The 20,031-nt window shown below is 39.9% G+C and overlaps 1 protein-coding gene across 2 annotated transcripts in view; it reads right to left on the bottom strand.

Moving 5' to 3' along the window:
* LOC119720014 (interleukin enhancer-binding factor 2-like) overlaps nucleotides 1-20,031 on the bottom strand; it is a 96,227-nt gene that overhangs the window by 59,762 nt on the left and 16,434 nt on the right. For both annotated transcript variants that reach the window (XM_038189513.1, XM_038189512.1), the window contains 2 exons: nucleotides 13,554-13,641; nucleotides 11,590-11,766 (listed from right to left, as the gene is read on the bottom strand). In XM_038189513.1, the coding sequence (XP_038045441.1) occupies nucleotides 11,590-11,766; nucleotides 13,554-13,641 (265 nt within the window). The remainder of the gene's footprint in view (nucleotides 1-11,589; nucleotides 11,767-13,553; nucleotides 13,642-20,031) is intronic.

Genomic DNA, 20,031 nt, shown 5'->3' on the forward strand with positions numbered 1-20,031 from the left:
CGACGAGGTCTATGCTCAAGTGGGTGCCCCCACACCCCTGCCCACCACCATTTGGAGGAGCAGACTGCGACTACTGGGACATATTGCGCGATGTGGCTACGAAGTTCTGGTGAAGCGTGTGCTGACTGCAGCATCCCGCCCAGCCCCAGAGGGCTGGTGTCCCCCCCCCCCCCCCCCCCCCCCCCCCCCCCCCTCAGGACGCCCCCGCATCACCTTGGCATCTCAAGTCGCAGCGACGCGCCTCTGGACGACCTCCTAACCTTAGCCCGAGATCGTCAAGCCTATAGACATCTGATCGCTATGGTCACTTGAAGCGGACATGTCACCTCAAGTACAAGTAGCCACATTCACAGTGCTCCTGTGAATAGAAATGTCCAAACAGATCAAGTGCGATGACAGCCCAAAACATGGAAGTCATGAATAACACAAAGCTAAAGCAAAATGGCACATTGGAAAAAAAAAGACTTGAATTGACTTGAAAATACTGAATTGGTCCCCACTCAAAAGTCTTGAAGGCAGTCTTCCCAGAGTTAACACTTTAACGGTCAGGTCTACTCCCGGGTGAGTATTATCGGGTCAGGACAATCCAGGGCTAGTATTATCGGATCGTGATGGTATGAGCTGAGTATTTTCGGGGTCGGGCCTAAAACGGGGCAAAAATTCTCTTTGACGTTCGGGCCGGGTCGAGTCGGGACAAGAGATGCCGGGGCTTTCCGGGTTCGGGGCAGCAAAAATCTTGCCCCACAGGTCTAAGTTTCTGTTCAATTAAGGGAGTGACTCTCAATTAGACCTTCCAATTCTCTTAGGCCAAGTGACTCGTGCACAGTAGATTGAGCACACATGTTAACCAAAAGCCCAAAGGAGTCTGGATTGAGGCACTCTGAACATCTAAAGAGACTTTGGGGCTGCTGCTGAATGCCATTACATAAATTGCTGAAATTCTTGTTACCACACGTCCATATGACTTTCAAAGTCAGTTGTTACATTGTACTTGCAGCCCCTGTGAGTGTTCACAATTTGGGTTGAAAGTTTCACACATTGTAATCTTTGTTAAAAGAAAAGTTATTTATGTATCTATAAAGGATACTTTGTAGTTTTTAATTGTTCAGTAATTGTATGAAGAGTTTTTGCTGTAATACGGGGGTAAATTGTTTGTTATCGTATGTAATTGATCGTTCGTGCGCGATTTGGTGATATAGAGGTAAGAGATAGGGTCTGCCTGTGCCGCTGGGTTGCTGACGCATGCGTAAATAAAAGTTTTACTGCATTAATATGATGCTGGTATAGATAAAAACATCCTTGTAATATTTTGATCGAGAAACTTTTTTCTCTTTGTAACCATCTTTGAATAAAGTTGCATTTTTTTTCTACCATCCTGTATCCATAATTCTTACTGAACAAGCTTTTCATGTACTTAAATGATCTCAACAAAATGATTTTGTAAATTTCTTCCTGTCAAGGTATACGGTGAAATCTGGAGAGAAACGCCTTCCAGGGCACATGGTTCCAAAGCAGGAAGCTGTAGGGTTAAAAGCATTTTTAGAGAGTAGATCTTGCATCGAAATTGCAGCAAAAGCAATATGTTGGTGGCACTGGCCTAGGCATCGCACAAATCTGCTCTCTAGCAACTGCTGCAGCTGCTTGACCCATGTTCCGTGTAATTCAGTGACAATCATGTCAATTGGGAGTATTTTCTCCACGTACATTACCATGAGTGCCACTTCCAAACTCCACTGTACCATGCCAAATGAACACAAACTAAAGTGCCCGCAGAAGCCTAGGTCAAGATTGTTCTGCATGTATATTATGCAAAATAGCCTAACTAAATGTGGTTAATTTCAGTCACGCCAATCATATACAAAATGTAAGTTTTCCAGACCACAACAGTGAACTTCCTTGTGCATGTACATGTATTTCTCACACGCCCACGTGAGATGTGTATAAAGCCTTTCCATTGAAATTTAGAATACTATAATCTGACAATAGGCCAACCTGGAAAAACATCCTTGTCATTCAGTGAAAACTAGAACACGGACAAGATATGTACATGTACAGTATGTATACATGTAGTGTAGTTGTCTGAACAGGATACACAAGTATTTTAAGAGAATCTTTGAACATTTATTTCACGTTGGTAAAGACACATTTAAATTGACAACAATGTAATATACATGTAGTTGAATGCATTAAGTTAAAATTATTTTGTGTAAATACCCGATTAATCTGCTAATTACGAACATGCAGGAATTAATTAAGTACTATGGAAGTGTATAATGCGCCAAACTTGAAGCTTTATTATCCCTCACAGGTTACATGTAGATCTTATTTGAAAGATCTTGCCGAACTTTGCATTGTGAAACAATGAAATAGATTGAGTGCTCACAGTGTCCCTTACATGTACCTATCACAGATTAAATTTCTTTTTAAATATTGGGCGATAACATGTGACTTCCTTGGGAATTAATAAGCTGCACTTAACATGAAGATTGATTTGAATTAGGAAGTCGGGAGGCACAATGGTGACAAATTAGCAAGCAACTGAAACATAAATTTCACGCCGACTGTACCTATCAAGAGACTGAAAACTTCAAAGCAGGAAATTAACCACTCCTGCAAATATACACATTGGGCCACAAAAACGAAGAATGAAATTAAGAAATCGTACACTGAGGTTTGCAGATTGATCACAAGATGATAAATTGGTTCCCAGAGGGGGAAAAAGAGCCAACACGTTTGTAGAGCTGTCAGCTTAAGCGTGATTCATGGACTTTGCACGACACTCAAGAGAGATGCAATCTTTTCACACGATCTGACGGTCAACTGTGATCTTTTCACAGGCCAGGGGGTTTACGGGGATGGCCTGATTCTGAATTAACTAGGGGATCAATCAGCAATGACGGAGGATGCAATGCAGGGAATGATTGCATCTAAAAAGTAAATCTTCCTGAACGAAATCTGTTCCAGAATAAATCAAAACCATGCTATTCTCTCAAACAAACAGTGACCAATTTTTTTTTTTTAGAAAAATACATGTACATGTAGACTCATTTTTCGGCAAGGCTCTTTTGTGACTTGTGCACAAATGATAGATTGTCATTTACATGTACATGTACCTATTAAACTGACAACTCACTAAACAAAACACTGTTGGGAAAAAACACGAACACTTATTATTATTTATTTTTAAAAATAAATCGCAGATTTTGAGTGTGATTTGATGTACTGGCTTGAAGATAATGTGTCAAAATGGCAATATGTCACAAGAACAGACAATTAGTATGTACAGTGTGCATACATGCATGTCTGATGATGACTTGACTGTGTAGTGATATACATGTACATCACATTGTATCATTTAATGTTCTACTAGATTGGTCCTCATTATACCATTCTGGATGACAAGTGTACAGTATGTGCTGTATGGACAGGTGTACATGTCCATGTATGATTGAAAGTTTTTGTTTTCTGACTAGGCTTCACTGATCAAGCACAACTTGTGGAATATTTCATACTCCATCATTTCACAGGCTTGGAATGTGCCATATTACATTCAAAAACAAATTAAAGTCAAAAGACTGCGGCCTGTGAATTATGGATGATTGATGAAAAAGTTGCAGGAAAGACTTGTTCGTGTTCTGATTATTTTATTTTCCTTTTGTCCTTCCCACTCCCCCCCCCCCAGTTTTCTGTTGTGGGTAGTTAGATTATGTTACTACACCTCATAAATTATCATGATCAAATTGGGAGCACGTCAGTGGCCGATTCCACCACGAGTCCATGAAGTAAAAATGATACGCGCCCAGGTGACGTCATCCCAGTGAGTATCCAGCTCGCTGCCGTGTGGTATTTTTTTCTGATAACACCAAAAAATTCCCTCTTGAACCCGCCTTGTAGACATGAAATCTGTGGCATGTAATCTTTTCGGAACCAGTCTGTTGTTGCAGTCCTTACAACTACTACACATTAAAGAGTGTTGGCACCAGACTATTTCATTGACTGATGAAGAACTTGTGCTGAATAAAGATGCAAAATCTACCAAGGCCGTTATCGAAAAGGCAGTGAGGCTACTAAATATTTATGAGGTGTAGTAAAACAAATACTGCATGGTTTATTTCTGGAAAAAAGTTGGAATTACTGGTCCCTCGGTGTAGGTCAGCTTGACTACCTCCCTCCGCTTCGCATCGGAAGGTAGTCAAGCTGACCTACACCTCAGGACCAGTAATTCCCACTACTTCCCCTCAAACCCTGCTGCATTTGTATAATGCTACTAGCGGTAGAATGCAGAATCAAAATTGAAGTCACAATGACATCAGCCATTGATTTTCTAGCTGTTGCCAATTTCAACTGCCATTCCGGTGCTCTACCAACTGAGCTATCCATTCATCAGTTTCTTTGCTCAGCTTTAAAATTACAATTATGCACCAAGTCAGTTTCCCAGAAAATGTCTCACTCGTGATTGCTCAACCATGCTAACAATAGCCTGGTATTATCAAATATTGCATATATTGAATGGCATGTACATGTATTGCACAGGTGCAATACACACACACTGTACTACATGTAGTACGACTCCAGCACTACAGTGTCAGCTGAAAAATGACCAAAGAATACATTTTGCATCTGTGCTTCAAGTTAGCTTGAAAATATATTTGTAAGGCTACTTGGGCTTCAAAAAAGTAGTGGGGGTTGTATTCCATATGACACCCTCGGGATAAATAGTATTTCAAAATCGCAGACAGCTACTGACCTCAAACAACCATAATATCATGTAGTATCATTTGTCAACAATCCCTTAGATCCAAGAGGGGGTATGTAATAGGGCAGTCCATTTTCAAATAATTTAGTATTCAATTACTCGACAGTGCATTTAACCAAATATATTGGAACTGCCAGCTGCAGGTGCATGCTGTGCCACTAAAAAGTTGCACGAAAAGCACACCAGTTAAAACTTGTGTGCGGCAATCGATATGGGTTGCATGAGTGTTCTGCAGTAAGTATTTTATTTAACTACTAGTGGGAGGTCAAAATAAGGTGAACACGCATTCAATGGCCCTTCTGAGATCTCATTGAGCTTGTTGTAATACAACAATTGGTTACCGTAGACCCGATATACATTGTACTGTAGAAGGCACCTGCTGAATGGTCAGAATCTGGATGTCCAGACACAGTCTTATTTTGCATAATTAAACGCTGAATCTGCTCGCATATCATAGACCCTTGCTGTGTGAGGGGATATTCCAGACTACAAATGTGGCTGCAGAGAATAAATTTCCAACATGCAGTTCCATCTCATTTGCAAATGATGGAAAAGGAGATAACAGTCCAACAACTGAGTGACCTTCGACGTTTACTGATGTGAGAATCACAAGCATGGAAGCGTGTGACAATTTGATTTGCTGGATCTGATGGCTTACTTGGCTACCTTTACTTGAGTCAACCCAGGGAGCTACTCTAATGCACTCAAAGTGAAACATGTTAGGTATACACTGGTGATATACCGTACCTTTGTGGTTCATTCTATAAATTTGGGGTCCTCTTTTTGTCCTGTCCCTGTTACATCTGACATCTATGATTTCATAATAAACCACAAAGGGAAACTGACTAGGTGCATTATAATAAGAAATTGACCAGGGCAGGGTTTAACCTGCGACCTCCAGATTGCTGCTCCAGTGCTCTACCAACTCAACTGAGCTTTCCAGCCGTATGCAGCAGTTTCATAATTCTGGATGCACCTCTTAATGCAGTTGTCCTCCAAGAGTGATTATGAATAGCGAACGACTTCCCCCCAAACAAACTGTTTGTAGACTGGAGTACTTTTTATATTGGGATGGCAAACTACGAAGTTCCAGGTAATGTGGACAGGAAAAATGTCGCAGCTTGGACCCTAAATTCATAGAATCTCTTCTCTTACCACACTACAGTTACTCATTTTGGCTTTGATTTTTTTTGCTTTAAAAATATAAAAACCTGTTAAACAAAACACAGTACCTGTAGCTTAACGATCAAGGGCAAATGCATGCATTTTAATGAGTTAATTAAAACTAAAAGGATTTAGCAACACGCAACCAAAGACCTTCACTCATGATTAAAAAAACATGAAAGTAATACTCAATTTTCAAGGGTAAAGGAGGTGTCGTAAGCCTGTCCCTGATTGTAGCTGTCAAGCTCAGGGGCAACTTCTAATATCAGCTGATCTAAACTGATAGGCCAAATTGACACAACGTAATGACACAACAGTACTTAAAGGTAATTTAAACATTTGCAAACGTCAAAAATCAAAACTATCAAATCAAATGTAATAGTCTCAAGCATCCTGTGAAATCATGGCACCTAGTGTGCTGTCATTTCCAAGGAAAAAAAAGGAGTTTTTGTATCAATTTCCAACGATGGTCGACCGATATCAATTTCCAATGATGGTCAACCAACCATCGTTGGAAACAATCTGACTTTTTCGTTTCAAATACTGCCCCCAATTTACCTAATTTAGTTAGTCCACATTCTGTTTGCCATCACACACTTTTTATCTTAGCATGTTAATTTGTTTTCCATGTGTAATTTGGGGACTGCTGTAATATTTTTGCTTTTAATGCTGTCATTGTTATGTATCTTTGCATAATTTTATCCTAATGTGATTTCTTTTACTGATTTCTTAGTTTTACTGTGATGTTTAGCAACAAGAATCTTCATTTTTTCTTTACTATGCCGATTTGTCTGTATGAATGTGCATTAACTGGTTTTTTTTTATTGCTCTCGCCACTCAAATGTTAGTTTTTTTTACTCATATTGTATGTTTTGTGTAAACTTTGAGTGTAATTTCTTGTCTAGACTTTTGGTAAAATTTTATAATTTCTTTCTTTAACTTTATTTCCATGTAATTTTAATGTGAGGGCTCCTTTGGAAAGCTACTTTCTTAAACTAAAATGAACTACCCTTGTTAAAGATTACAATAAAATAAAATTTAACTAGAGGTTCGCGTTTGTTGAGTTACAAACGCAGAGTGGTCGGGCTGGCATATTTTCTTGTGTTTACAGTGACTTAATCATAAATGAACTGCGCAATACCCCTCCCATTACCCTGCACCCATTACCCTGTGTTTTTCACAAAGAAAATCACACAACCTGCAGTTGAACTTGTTGCTACCTCAATAAGACTTGTAGGCCTATCAGGAAGCGTACATCTGGTGCTGCATGGATGGCTACTCAAGCATACAACCAGTTGGGACTATTGGTAGACTTGACGAAGCCTCTAACGTCGTTGGAGTTTATGCAACATATGCTAATCATATCATAAAATGGCTTTTATGGTTTTTTTTTCTTTTGCATGGGCATAATAAAATTCTGCACTGACTTTACGCCAGAAAAGTTTGTGGCTACACGCTGTGGAAATATTAATTCTCAGCATTCAGATATGAGAGGAAAACTGGTGAGGCGCGATTTCAATCGGTTATGGAAAGAAATCTTGTTTTCTTTTTATTTGAGGCTAATTTCTATATTCTGAATTCACCTAACTTTGACCTTCCGGCATCCCCGGAAGGAAAGGTCAAACGACTTTGACTTCCGGATGATGACGCCATCACACTGTTTTTGTGTCTAGCATTCCTCACTAAACACTTTTATAATATATGTGTCTGTAGTAAAATGCTTCCGCTTTTGAGCTATATTCAGTTTTTATTGCACTTCCGGTGACACCGGAAGTAAAGGTCAAGCGGTTTTGTGTCTGGGACAAGAAATGTTCCTCACGGCATAGTCTACAACCTCACGAAAAAACGAACACTATACTCTATTTAGTTCAATAGATATACGCAAACTATTTTGTAAAAATTTGCCCTTAAATCGCTTGTAATTTGATACCTGATGACGCCATGATGGCGTAAAACAAAAATTATAACATCTTCGTAACAAGGTACAAGTTCACACAAGGTTTTGTGATCATACCGTGAACCGTTCGGAAGAAATGTTGCTTCGTTTTGATTTCAGGCTACGGCTTCATTTTAAATTCATTTAACTTTGACCTTCCGGTAGACCCGGAAGTAAAGGTCAAGCGAGTTCACGTACACGGCAAAAAATGTTTGATTACAGAATACAAACATTGAATGTTTAGTTCAAGAGTTATAAGTGAAAGTATTTGGTCACTTTATCAGTTAAAATCACTTGTAATTTGACACCTGATGACGTAATCATGACGTCAGAGTAATATGCACCACTTCGGATGAGGGTCGATATATATTGAAAGTTACAAGTTCATACCATATACCGTTTAAGAGAAAACCCGCGGAGAAGTATTGTCCGGAAAAAAAAAGAAAGAAAGAAAGAAAGAAAGAAAGATTCATCGCAACAAATCCAAAGAGTGGTCGGGTTGTGCCCGACCACTCAATAAAATCGGTCACACATCCCTGAACAGGTGCAAGCCAGCTAGTCTGGCATTATCTTGTCGTTTTTTCCAGCATCTATGAACACAAAACTTTAAAAAGGTCAGTGTCACAATATTTGTGGTAAAATACTAACCCCCAAATCACTCCATTTCTGAAAATTACAACAAAGTAAGTAAATGTTGTATTTTACTTTTCATTACACTCTACGACCTTGCACTGGGTCAAGTCCATAGAAGCAGTTATTACAACTAACACGAGGGGCAGAAGTGCTTACTATTGCAATAAAGCAGTGGACTCCAGCACACTGGCGTCAAGTGGCCAGTTCACTTTCAGACATCACGGCATCAGAGTCTTAGTGATATCGCCCTGGTTGGACTTTCATTTGTGAAATTAGTGCAAGGGGTTAATTACGCATGGCCATCTTAATGAGGTAGAAAGTGTGCAGCGATCCATCATCTTAATACGTGTAATAGCCCGGCACGTCTTGGAAAGTCGTTTGTAATTATCTGACCCGGCCCTCCCCTTTCATTATGTATATATTGCAGAGTTGTAACGAGTCACTGATTTTTGTGACTCGAGTCGAGTCGAGTCATTTTAAAGAAGTGACTCGAGTCGAGTCGAGTCATTAGGTCAACAAGGTCGAGTCGAGTCGAGTCGAGTCACAGAGTGTGGTCGAGTCGAGTCGAGTCGAGTCAAGTATTTAGCTCGATTCAATTCGAGTCACAAATATTTGAACACTTAATTACAATAAAAAGCAACAAACACAAGAGAGAAAGAATACAAGGCACCAGTCTATTACGGAAATCCAAAGACATAAAGTATGCTGTATGGTACCCAACCGACAGTTTCCATTGCTAGCTCACGTCACAGATAAGAAGATGTGAAACTTCGGTCTTATAACTGGTTTGGCTTCGGGTCTAGATTTGTTGTTCGCTGATCGCTGACAACGTTAAAACCTAATTGCATTATACAAAACTGTTTCTGATTATTTAAAGGTGGGCCCGTCCGTATCCATTTTTTTGTGTGAAATCGGGACATGAATTTAGCCAGCGTTCCACCAAGAACTTCAAAATCGCCCGAAACCAATGATGAAACCACGGATTGAGAAATGCGTTTTAAGTCTGGTTCCGGGTTTAGCATTACATGCTATAGAACCACAAGGTGGGAGTCCGCGACACGGTGTATGTTTGTTGTTTCATTATGGATGAAGGAAACAGACTGCCGCTGTATATAAACGTACATTATTCGCGAACATTAACGTGACGTGAACAAAAACTGGCAACGCGAACGGCGCAGCGTAAGTCATTGCAAATATTTTTCGCAAGTAATTTTTGCTTTTATTTTGGGACTCGAGTCTTATTAGCCTTCCTCGAGTCGAGTCGAGTCATTCTGATGAGGGACTCGAGTCGAGTCGAGTCATTTGCTCGCAGTGACTCGAGTCGAGTCGAGTCATTTACCCGTCGGGACTCGAGTCGAGTCGAGTCGCCAAAAAATGTGACTCGAGTCGGACTCGAGTCGAGTCATTGACTCGAGTCATTACAACTCTGATATATTGCCAATGCCTGACTTTTCTGCCGCACACAAGAAGTTGAGATTGAATTAACTACATTTGCAATTCTGACAATGAAGAAACAATTCACTTGGCCAAGTCAAGTCTATGCAAGCACCTACCTTGTTGTCCTTTTCCCCTATATGAACTAGAAATGAAGGTGTCAACATTTCAGGCTCCTTCATCTGAACAAGTATTATCCTTACATGTTTGCTGACAATTTCAAAATTTGATCTTGAACATCTTTCCCTCACTGTCATCTAGAAAGTATTCCATTGATCATTACTTCATCATTCTTTATCTATAATACATACATGTAGTGTGCCAGAATGTTACATTGTGACATGAAATTGTGCATATGACAATGAGTACGCAAGTGGAATCAAAGAAGACATGGAATTTTGAAGTGGTACCCTTGTAAGAAAATCAATACCCAGGTTTTGCCATTTATTTATTAAGTGAACTCACTGTTATGTAGAAATTACTCCTTAGATTGTATAATGTGTATTAATGTGTAACATGAGACACAGTGTGCTAGAATGATGCATCACAATGTGAAATGCAGATGGTCAAGAACTTAGAAAAGAAATTGTACTCATATTAAAGAAGATAAAAACCTGAGTTTGAGAAGAAAGTTATCAAGTGCTGACAGAATTGCTCATTTCATAAGATGCCTGCATCATTACTTTATTAAATTGCCTGGAAACCAGTCTCGTCTAGGAATCACTTATCATTCCACATAAAAATGAATAACCCGCAATTTAAATTGAAAACGCAGAGCAAAAAAAATGGGCAAAGGATTTCCATTTGTGAGTCCAGCTACAAATCTTATCCACACAAATTCAGGAAAAACGGATTGCTAGCGATCATGAATTCCTGTGCTCATTCAACATACAAATGTCATAGCCGCAGCCACGGCCAATAAATCAGGGAAAATTCCAAGCTGAAATGGTAGAGTATTTGCTGTCCGCCCAGCCAAGCAGAACAGCATTCCCTGGGGATGCCTAAGGTAATAACCATCCCCACCACGACAAACTCTTCAATTTCCAATACTCCTCTCTTCTTTGCAGGCGCGGCCAATAATATGCAGGAGACAGCCCATGTCGCACTAAGAAATTCATCACCCTTCTCGGGCCACCAATAAAGCTTAACAACAATTTAATTACTCAGGGGCAAATTCCTCAGAGAGATTCCCTAAGGGGAGTATTAAACTCTTCCCCTTCTCCCTCACCCTGTCTGTGTGATTTCATAAGGTCCTTGGCTTTGGATGCCAGGAGGGAAGGTAGGGAGCAGGGTTGGGAAAGGTCAATGACTGACCAGACACTGACCTCTGGGTGAACCTAGCAAGGCCCGACAAATAATCGGCAGGGGGGTGGGGGAGAGGAATTGATCACTCTTCCCTTTGCTCAATCATTGCTCAAGCGGCATAGCTCTTGTCTGTCGTGAAGCAATTTCCCCATGAGGTAAGGGATTTGGGAACAGGAGGAAATTACAAGGAGAGGGAGGGCGACAAGCATCCAGAGACTACTTCAAGGGGAATTCCCCTACTGATTCAGGGTCTCGCCAAGGATTAATGTCTGGGGACACCAAGGGTAAAAGGTCAAGTAGGTGAAATTGCTAAGCAATTTGGGTTTTTACTTCGCAACTTCAAATCATCCTCTTGTCCTACCTGCTGCTCCAGGGTGAGTGTGCAGTGAGCCCGCATCCCGTTGCCTTCGCAGGGGTCGATGATCCCCATGGAGCGAGGGAGAAAGAAGCCAGATGCCAGTAGGGACAGGCATCGACGGAAGGCTAGGTTGATTGCTAGTGGCTTCCTGGGTGGGTTGTTTATGATGGCATAGTGGGACTATAAACATCAGAAGAATGGAAAAGAAAATACTCCTCAAACGTTTAGGACAATAATCTGTTATGCCAATTCACGACAATTGACTTTGATTACAAAAAAAATGGACAAAAGATGGAACTGTTTCCTGAATAAGCCCGTCAATTATTAGGCATTTTAGTACTCCAACTGCGCATATTTATATCAAGATTTGATGATTTTAATCCTCAAGGGAGTTAATTATGATTTACGACCCCATATTCAAACTAACTTTGGTGCCAATTTTGGATTTTGTCAGTTAAAAAGTAGTTTCTTAAAAAAAAAAGGGTCCCCCCTTACAGCAAAGGTCAGGGTTCTACGACCATGGGATGACAGATGCTTTCCATGTGCTCCAAAACTGTCAGCAGCTACAAATGTTCATCAATCACCCGGGGCAAGATATGAATTGCCCCAGCTGACCCTAGCTCAGGGTCTCTGAGGATTTCCACTCTATTGACCCAGCTAGAGAGAGCGAGGAGAGAAAAATCGATGGCAAACTCAAAGGCCAAGCCGCCTCCAAGCACATTGTGCGCATTCTCTCGGTCACACTCAGTGCATAGTCTCCAGATCTGTAGGTGGCCCTGCGGCTTTTAAGATGTGGTCCCCAAAGTTTCGGACACTGAGTGGGATAGGTGAGAATCTAACTATACTAATAATTTCGGAATGAGCATGTAAAGCTTCTTTATAGCCTGAGGGGTAAATACAGTGAGTTAATGATTCACATTTTGAACAATCTGATTGGTTGATTCCTTACATCCCACTTTTAACACTTGGATTCAAATGAACTTATTTACCAAAACAACATATGAGAACCCACCAAGTTACATAAAATTACCAAAACCCACGTAACTTGGATATGCATTATGACTGCCATACATCTACAAATGTGTCCAGTGATACTTACAGTTTTTCAATGTAAAAGAATGCCCCTTTCATGCCAGAAGAGATAACAGTGTTCACATGCACTTCTCATTTTACATCATTTTTAAAAAAGGGTTTCTGGTGCTCATTATCACATATTTTCTTTCTGTTTTCTTGTTCCACGCCCAATTTCATGGCTGTGCTTACCATTAGCGAAAAATCCCTGCTTACTGTAACATAAAAGCCCTTGCTTACAGTAAGTGTATTTCATGAGTTAGTGAGGAATTTTGGAATATGCGTCTACATGTATATCCCATAACTAAGGATTCTGTGCTTACAGAGTTAGCACAATCATTGTTCTGCTAGCACTGTTAGCAAAGAATGGTGATCATAAGCGGAATTTTCTGGTTAGCAGAGCCATGAAATTGGGACCAGCACCCGATTTCATCAAACTCTTTGTCACTTACGATGCATCGCAGCGATCGCAGCATCTCTACGATGCGTCGTAGCTACAACGCGTCGTGCGATCCATTTCACTAAACACGTTGTAAGTGCGACGCGTCGTAGGTGTATTTATAGCACAACTCAGTGACTGTTTTATGTCTTTAGTCAGCGTACAGTAAATAGTCGTCTGATATTCAACAAAGAGTCGTCGGATCTCAGCTCGAAATTTGTTAAAAATGTACAACAAAATGGCGGCCGTGCGATGCAATTTTGAAGGAAAACAAGCTCTCACTGGACTGTAGTTGCAACGTGTCACAGCGCTTCGTGAAATTGGGCCCAGGTTACTCTCTAAGGCTACGTCCTAATTACTTGGCTACGGCTGGTACTAACACATGGGCCTAGGGAAGCAGCTGAGACCACTTTCCATAGATGCTTGTGTTACTGCTAGCCACAGCCAGCACACTTACAAGGAGGTCAATAATCCACGGGTTCAGAGGCTCAAGTCCCTCGAAGCGAGTCCTCATGTACTTCAGCACACGGATCAGTACCTTGATGCTGCATAACAAAGAACAATCAACACATGCCATTTTGAGGTGTGGGTATCAATTTGCGGAGACACCATATGATAACACTGTATCAAATTATGATTCCTAACACATAGGACAGTGGACATATGTTTGTTATATGCACAGAACATGTCAAAACATAAACCAAAATCTAAAACAATTTTTTTTAACCATAGATGAAAGTGCATTCTAAGGCCTGCCATAAAATGAAATTGCATCAACCTGTTTTTGGCAGGCGTTTCATCAATTTTCATGTTCACTTTTTGCTGTTCATCTTCAGGTTGATTAAAACCAATATGAACAATTGCATGAAAAATGCAAAACTCCAATGGCATCATAACTGATATATTTTCTAGATGCATTTGAAAACAAAGCTTACATGTGAAAGACCAAAGTGGTATACCAGTCATCATTCCCACAGACCATGTGTCTATCATCTATGTCAAGGTACATTAACAAATCAGTGTAGCATCACTAACAGTTACAACTAACGGGTCAGTACTTTCAATACGGGTCACCGAAGAGAATGATTCCAATGCAATATGGGGCACAATTCACGGATAACAACACTTACAATTGAAATACAGGGTGGTGCAAAACTATTGATCTTGATGTGATATCACCGCATTTTGTTCCACGCATAAATTTGAGATTAATTTGATCATGGTCGAGGTGGTGTATACCACACATGTGGTGCAAAAGAGGGAAACCCACTTTTAACAGGAATTTTAACCTACTTACTTAACTTATTTGAACTGTTTTTTTTTTTATAATGTAGTGAAGTATATCTCTTCAACAATACATGTTCATGGTGAAAAAATCTTAAAAAAAATAGCAAGAAAAATGTTATTAATAATTATGCTAATTTGATACATGTACAAGTCACAAAAATCACTGTTGTCCACGTGTATTTAGTCTAGTGTAGTAGGTTTTTTGGTCTTCAAATCAAGCTCCGGAGCCGAGTCAAGCAGATGAAATAAAGCCGCACATGAAATTTTTAAACTACCATATCTCAGAGACAAAATATGCATTAACAAGTAGGTGAAAATTGCTGTCAAAAGTGGATTTCCTTCTTTTTGCACAACCCTGTACATAAGTGAGTGGTGCGTACCGCCTCAACTACATGTATATGATCAAATTAATCTCAATTCTATGCATGGGACACAATGCTGTGATTTCACATCAAGAGCAATCGTTCTTGTAGCAACACATTCAATCAGTTGCACAAATTGTTTCTAAATTGGAGCAGACAAAAACTAAAGTTATTCCATCAAACAAACCAATTGGAAACTGTGTCCACTTTTCATCAAATTTAAAAATAAAATGACTGAAGGGCCAGCAAGTAACTCTGACAGTGGCAAACATGTACCACAAGTATTTTCCAAATACATGTATTGACATCACTACAGGACTGCACATACATATGTGTACAACTTAGGCCCTATACATCGTAGATATATCACAACAAACAAGAAATTCCAACTCCAACCCAAAAAGGCATATTTACATGAATTACTGGAACTCAAGTAAAAAGTTCACATATATACATGTAGTTAGTAAGCGAAGGTTTTGCAAAGTATACTTCATTTGACATTCAAGAGACATACTTTCAGAATATCCCCCTTTAAAACAAACAAACAAACAAACAAACAAACCAACAAATAAATACATGTTTAACCACAAATTTATAAATGTATATCCAATCCTCTCACTCTGAACCCTAATCCTGTTCAGTCCTCCAAAGTCCTCCAGGCAGTTTTGGAGGATTTTGGAGGATTGAGGATGAATGGTGTTTGAAGAAGAGGAGGATTTTGGAGGATTGAGGATGAAGGCACTTTGAGAGGCAGGTCTGCCGGAGGACTTCGAAGGATTGAGACAGTGGGTATCCTTCATTTGAACACAAGTGCAAAATTTTGGAGGATTTTGGAGGATTGAGAATGGTTCCTGGCAAAAGGGGCCTAGGGGGGTTAGGGATAATTAAGGGATCATTCCTACATGTACATGTACTTTAGGTGATCATCAACACAAACTGTTAAATGACAATGTACTATCAAATGACAATGTACTATCAAATGACAATGTACATGAGTGTGCATCTGTATTGCTGTTTGCAGTTGCTTGGGAAGTTCGAAATGAAATAACTTTACCTAAATGAAAAGTCTAAGAAGAAACATTTGTTTTTAATAAATTAAACTTATTGAAAATATAACACCACTCTTTGCTGGGAACTGAGGAAAAAATGTTGCAACCTGCAACACTTCAGCGGTTGTGTACAAAGTCTATGGAGAATCAAGACAATTTTCTAAGTATTTCCTAACAAAATTGGAAATGTTTTTCAGTCCCAGATTTATGTCATTTTCGCAATGACTGACCTTCACTGAGATGATATGAAGAAAAAAAGTGGCGTCAGGTTGCAACATTTTTTCCCAGAACTGATGTTCACATATTGACGCCATCTTCACATTCATACAAATAAACTTCTGCAATGGACAGCACCATCTACACGTACTTTCGGATGGTGTCCACTTCCTATAAATAAAAAGATGCCACTTTTTTTCAGGCACGTGGAAAAAAACAAAAACACTCCACACCCCTTGCACCCCACAAACTTTAGACCACTCTACTGTTTTTGTTCTTTTTCACCTAATTTACAAAATATAACTTCATTTTTGTGCAAATGTTTTGCTAAAATTCACACTACAAAATCCTGGCAGCGATTTTTTTCACCTCCACAAAAATAAATTTAAATTCAACTCGGCTTAAATTAAAGTATATAATTAACTTCTCAAATAATTTTTCTGTCTTTAACCATGTTTGGTATATACAAAACAGTCCAAGTCTTCCCAAATACATGTGGGAATATAAATACTCCTGGTGCACGGGTCTTTGGCAGGGCAAGATCATCCCAGAACATTCCATGTGTCTGCCCTTTTCATCGCATCATAATTTCAGCCACAAATAAAAAAGCCTTCCCAGAATCAATCAGCAAATCCATCAGTTTCAGTATAGTCTGGCACCAGAAAGCTATCTCATTCACATCTGTTGCACATTGAGGGTTACAATCAAACAATCATCAAACGTGTGCAGGATTTATTGAATGTGCTAATTGAGACTAGGAGTACGTCAGTCTTCACACACTCAAATTCTTTCCAGAGCTGCAAATATCAGTGGGGAGCAATTAGAATTCCTCCATGAGATGTGGCAGACCAGGTGTACACGAATCTGCTCACTTGATGAAAGACTATGATTAGGATGTTTGCAGAGAGGTGCATGACATAGGAACTAACAGTAATGTCCCTAAGACTATAAATACATGTACCCTGTGCGTTAAAGGCATAGGATCATTTGCATTCATTCCGAAAGTAATCTAATGAATCATCAAAAAGCTTACAAGGATTAAAGATCGCACTGACTATATTCCATCTGGTTTACTGTCATTTAGAAGAAATCAAGAATTGCAGGTGATTCCAACGATCGGTCTATTGACGGATTTCTTTAATGAAGAGCGGAACTGATGAAATTGTGTTTCGTGATCAAAAGGTTGTGCATGATTTTTCACAGTTTTCTCGAAAGGTGTAACATCAACTGAGCTGAAACTTCAACAGGTTAGGTTTGGAACATTCTACTTTGGATTATGAGTGGTGTTATTATTGGAAACAAACAAAATGCAGGAAAAGTAAATGATCTTTTATGCCTTTACAGCAGAGTTAGAGGGCAATGGTTTTGTATCGCTTGACCATTTCGCGTCAGAGGACGTGATATCACGCACTGGCTGTTTCTGTACACAGGCACGGCTGACGGGTGTCAGATGTGAAGATGTCAAGATTGCCTCAACTCGCCTCCGGATGAGGTCTAAACATGCTAATCCCCCGTGCCTTTTGTACACACACACAAAGTCAGACAAGTCTGTGGAGGCAGACCGTGTGTTGATCTCGAACTGGCCATTGAGCACGGCCTATTGTTGTACAATGTATGCTCCAGTGCACACCCCGATTAATGAAACATATGAGGTTTCGGCAAGAAATATTGTACAAATACTGTTGAAATTACTCTTGCGAATCAGTATTTGTGGCGTTTGGCTGTAACCTATATTAACGTTGGTTGGAAAATTTTGCCTATGCCAAAATCGAAATTTTCAGCAAAAATAATCCCAAGTGGCAAAACAGATGTGTGTATTAGCCTTTTGTACATTCGTTGTCACTAGATCCAAATAATAAAGAACACTCTCCGAGATGCCTGCAACATACTGAAGTCAAGTCCATCAAGGTCAATCACAAGTCAAGTCACAAGCCACATGTATTTTAATGGACTCAGTTTTTCATTCCCAAACCTGGGCCATCTCTGAAGGAAGTTTAGTCAAGCTGTCAACAAAGACCAAGTTAAAGCTGTAGTCCATCATTTGCAGCTATCCAAAAAGTGACTGACGTAATTATTGTTGAAAAACATACTTGGTTGACAGATAGCAAGGGGACTAAACTCCCTGTGAAATTATTCTCTCTGGCATGCTGTCATTTTGAAGAAATCAACGAAAGAAGACCTTTCCAACGGTGCTTCTTAAGACGCACCGTTGGAAATTTCCGTTAGCAGTTCGTTTTTTATTCAGCGAAGCGCACGCAAGCGTTGACACGACGCACACGCACGCGCGCCCTCTATAATTCGTCGGATCAGTGCGCAACATCGCGTAGCTGCATTCGGCTCAGTAAGAACGTGTCTCGGACGCTGAATTCAGGCCCAATTCAAAACATGATTCAGCAAATTTTGATTTGAATCGAGATCCTAGAATGCTGTTTTTCTCAAAATATACAGCTGAAGCTGAGCTGAAACATCATCAGGTTAGTTGTTCAGCACCCTTCTTCAGATTTTGAGTACGTTTGTTGCTTCAAACAAACAAAATGCACAAATTACAAATGATGGACTTTACCTTTAAGCTGGCAGCGTATTCACCAGCACATTCTGTGTGGGATGCCAGAGTAGTTTTAACAATGAAATCCAAAAAAAAAAAAAAAAAAAACCATTGAGAAATGAACGCTGTTTTATTCCCATAAGGAAATGCTCAATTACAAATGTGCTTTGACAAAATATATCATGCTGTGGACTTGTTATTTCATTCTCCCATGTGAGATACTTTCAAAATGAATTTAATTTCATGACCAGTTTCGCATCATTTGTCGGGATGTGTTTTTCTATTTACCAGTTAAAAACCAATTAATTGCTTTTCAAATTAAACTGAAAGGGAGCGGCAATGTTGCACTTTCAGTGCACTTGTGCCCAGCCCACTTAAACCAGATGATCTTCTCATTTACATCACTGTGAGAAATGCTTCTGCACCTGGCACAATATGGAAATCCTGCTTTTCATATTAAGAGCCACAAACTGTCAGTATTAATCCCACATTCATAAATCATCACAACTTTATTTTACTGTTTCATAAACACGTTTTTGGAAAGGCCAAAAATGACCATTCCAAAGTTTTTGTATACAGTAGGCCCCAAAAAATAATAGTTCTGCTTCCTGTTACCCTACCTACCCTATTTTGACAGCCTCTATCCTAATTTGATTGGGGGAAAATGAGGGGAACCCCCAAACCATCAATTACTACCTTTTACCCTTTACTACACACAGACACCTCCATATGATGGAACACAAAAAAAGGTGCCCCCCCCCAAAAAAAAACAATTCTCTACCTACCTACCCTATTTTCAAATACCATGTAACCGGAAGCAGAAGTATTTTTTTTTTGCCATATTAGTAGAGGTCTTTGACACAAAGTTAAATGCACCAGAAGTTTAAATAGAAATTCCCTACATGAGAAAGAGGTGTGCTTTAGAGCAACCAAGTCGAGCTGGTCCCAGAGTGCAGCCTCAGCTGCTTAGACCATTGTCATGTTGCGGCCATCTTTATTTTTTCCCATCCAAATCAAAGTAACCAAAGCGAGGCTGGAAGGAAAAATAGTCTGGTTCCTTTTTGCACAAAAAACACTATCATCCAGTACTGTTATTGGATACATGGAACATGACTGAAATGGTGGCAGCATAATAAAGGTCTATAGCAGAAGAATATTACTCAGCCACATTTCTTGCTAGGCAAAAACCAGCTGGGAACCAGTGACAGGCAAGCATACATCACACAATATTTTGGCTGGTAACCAGTTCCATGCAATTGGCCGATAGGTTGCTATCCACCACCTGACACCAGTATTGCCTTACGCTGAGGCGACAATCTGCCTGCAGTTGGAGCCACACTTAATCTGCCTGTTCACTCACCGTGACCGTGACATAGTTTCCCCACAGCAAGAACAGCTGTAACAGATGCTCTCATTCCACTGAACAAGTTATCAACAGCACAACATGGAGAACACTTGACAGCAAGCTAACCATTC

The sequence above is a fragment of the Patiria miniata genome, unplaced genomic scaffold (genome assembly GCF_015706575.1).
Source record: "Patiria miniata isolate m_02_andy unplaced genomic scaffold, ASM1570657v1 HiC_scaffold_9, whole genome shotgun sequence".
In the NCBI taxonomy this organism is placed as follows: domain Eukaryota; kingdom Metazoa; phylum Echinodermata; class Asteroidea; order Valvatida; family Asterinidae; genus Patiria; species Patiria miniata.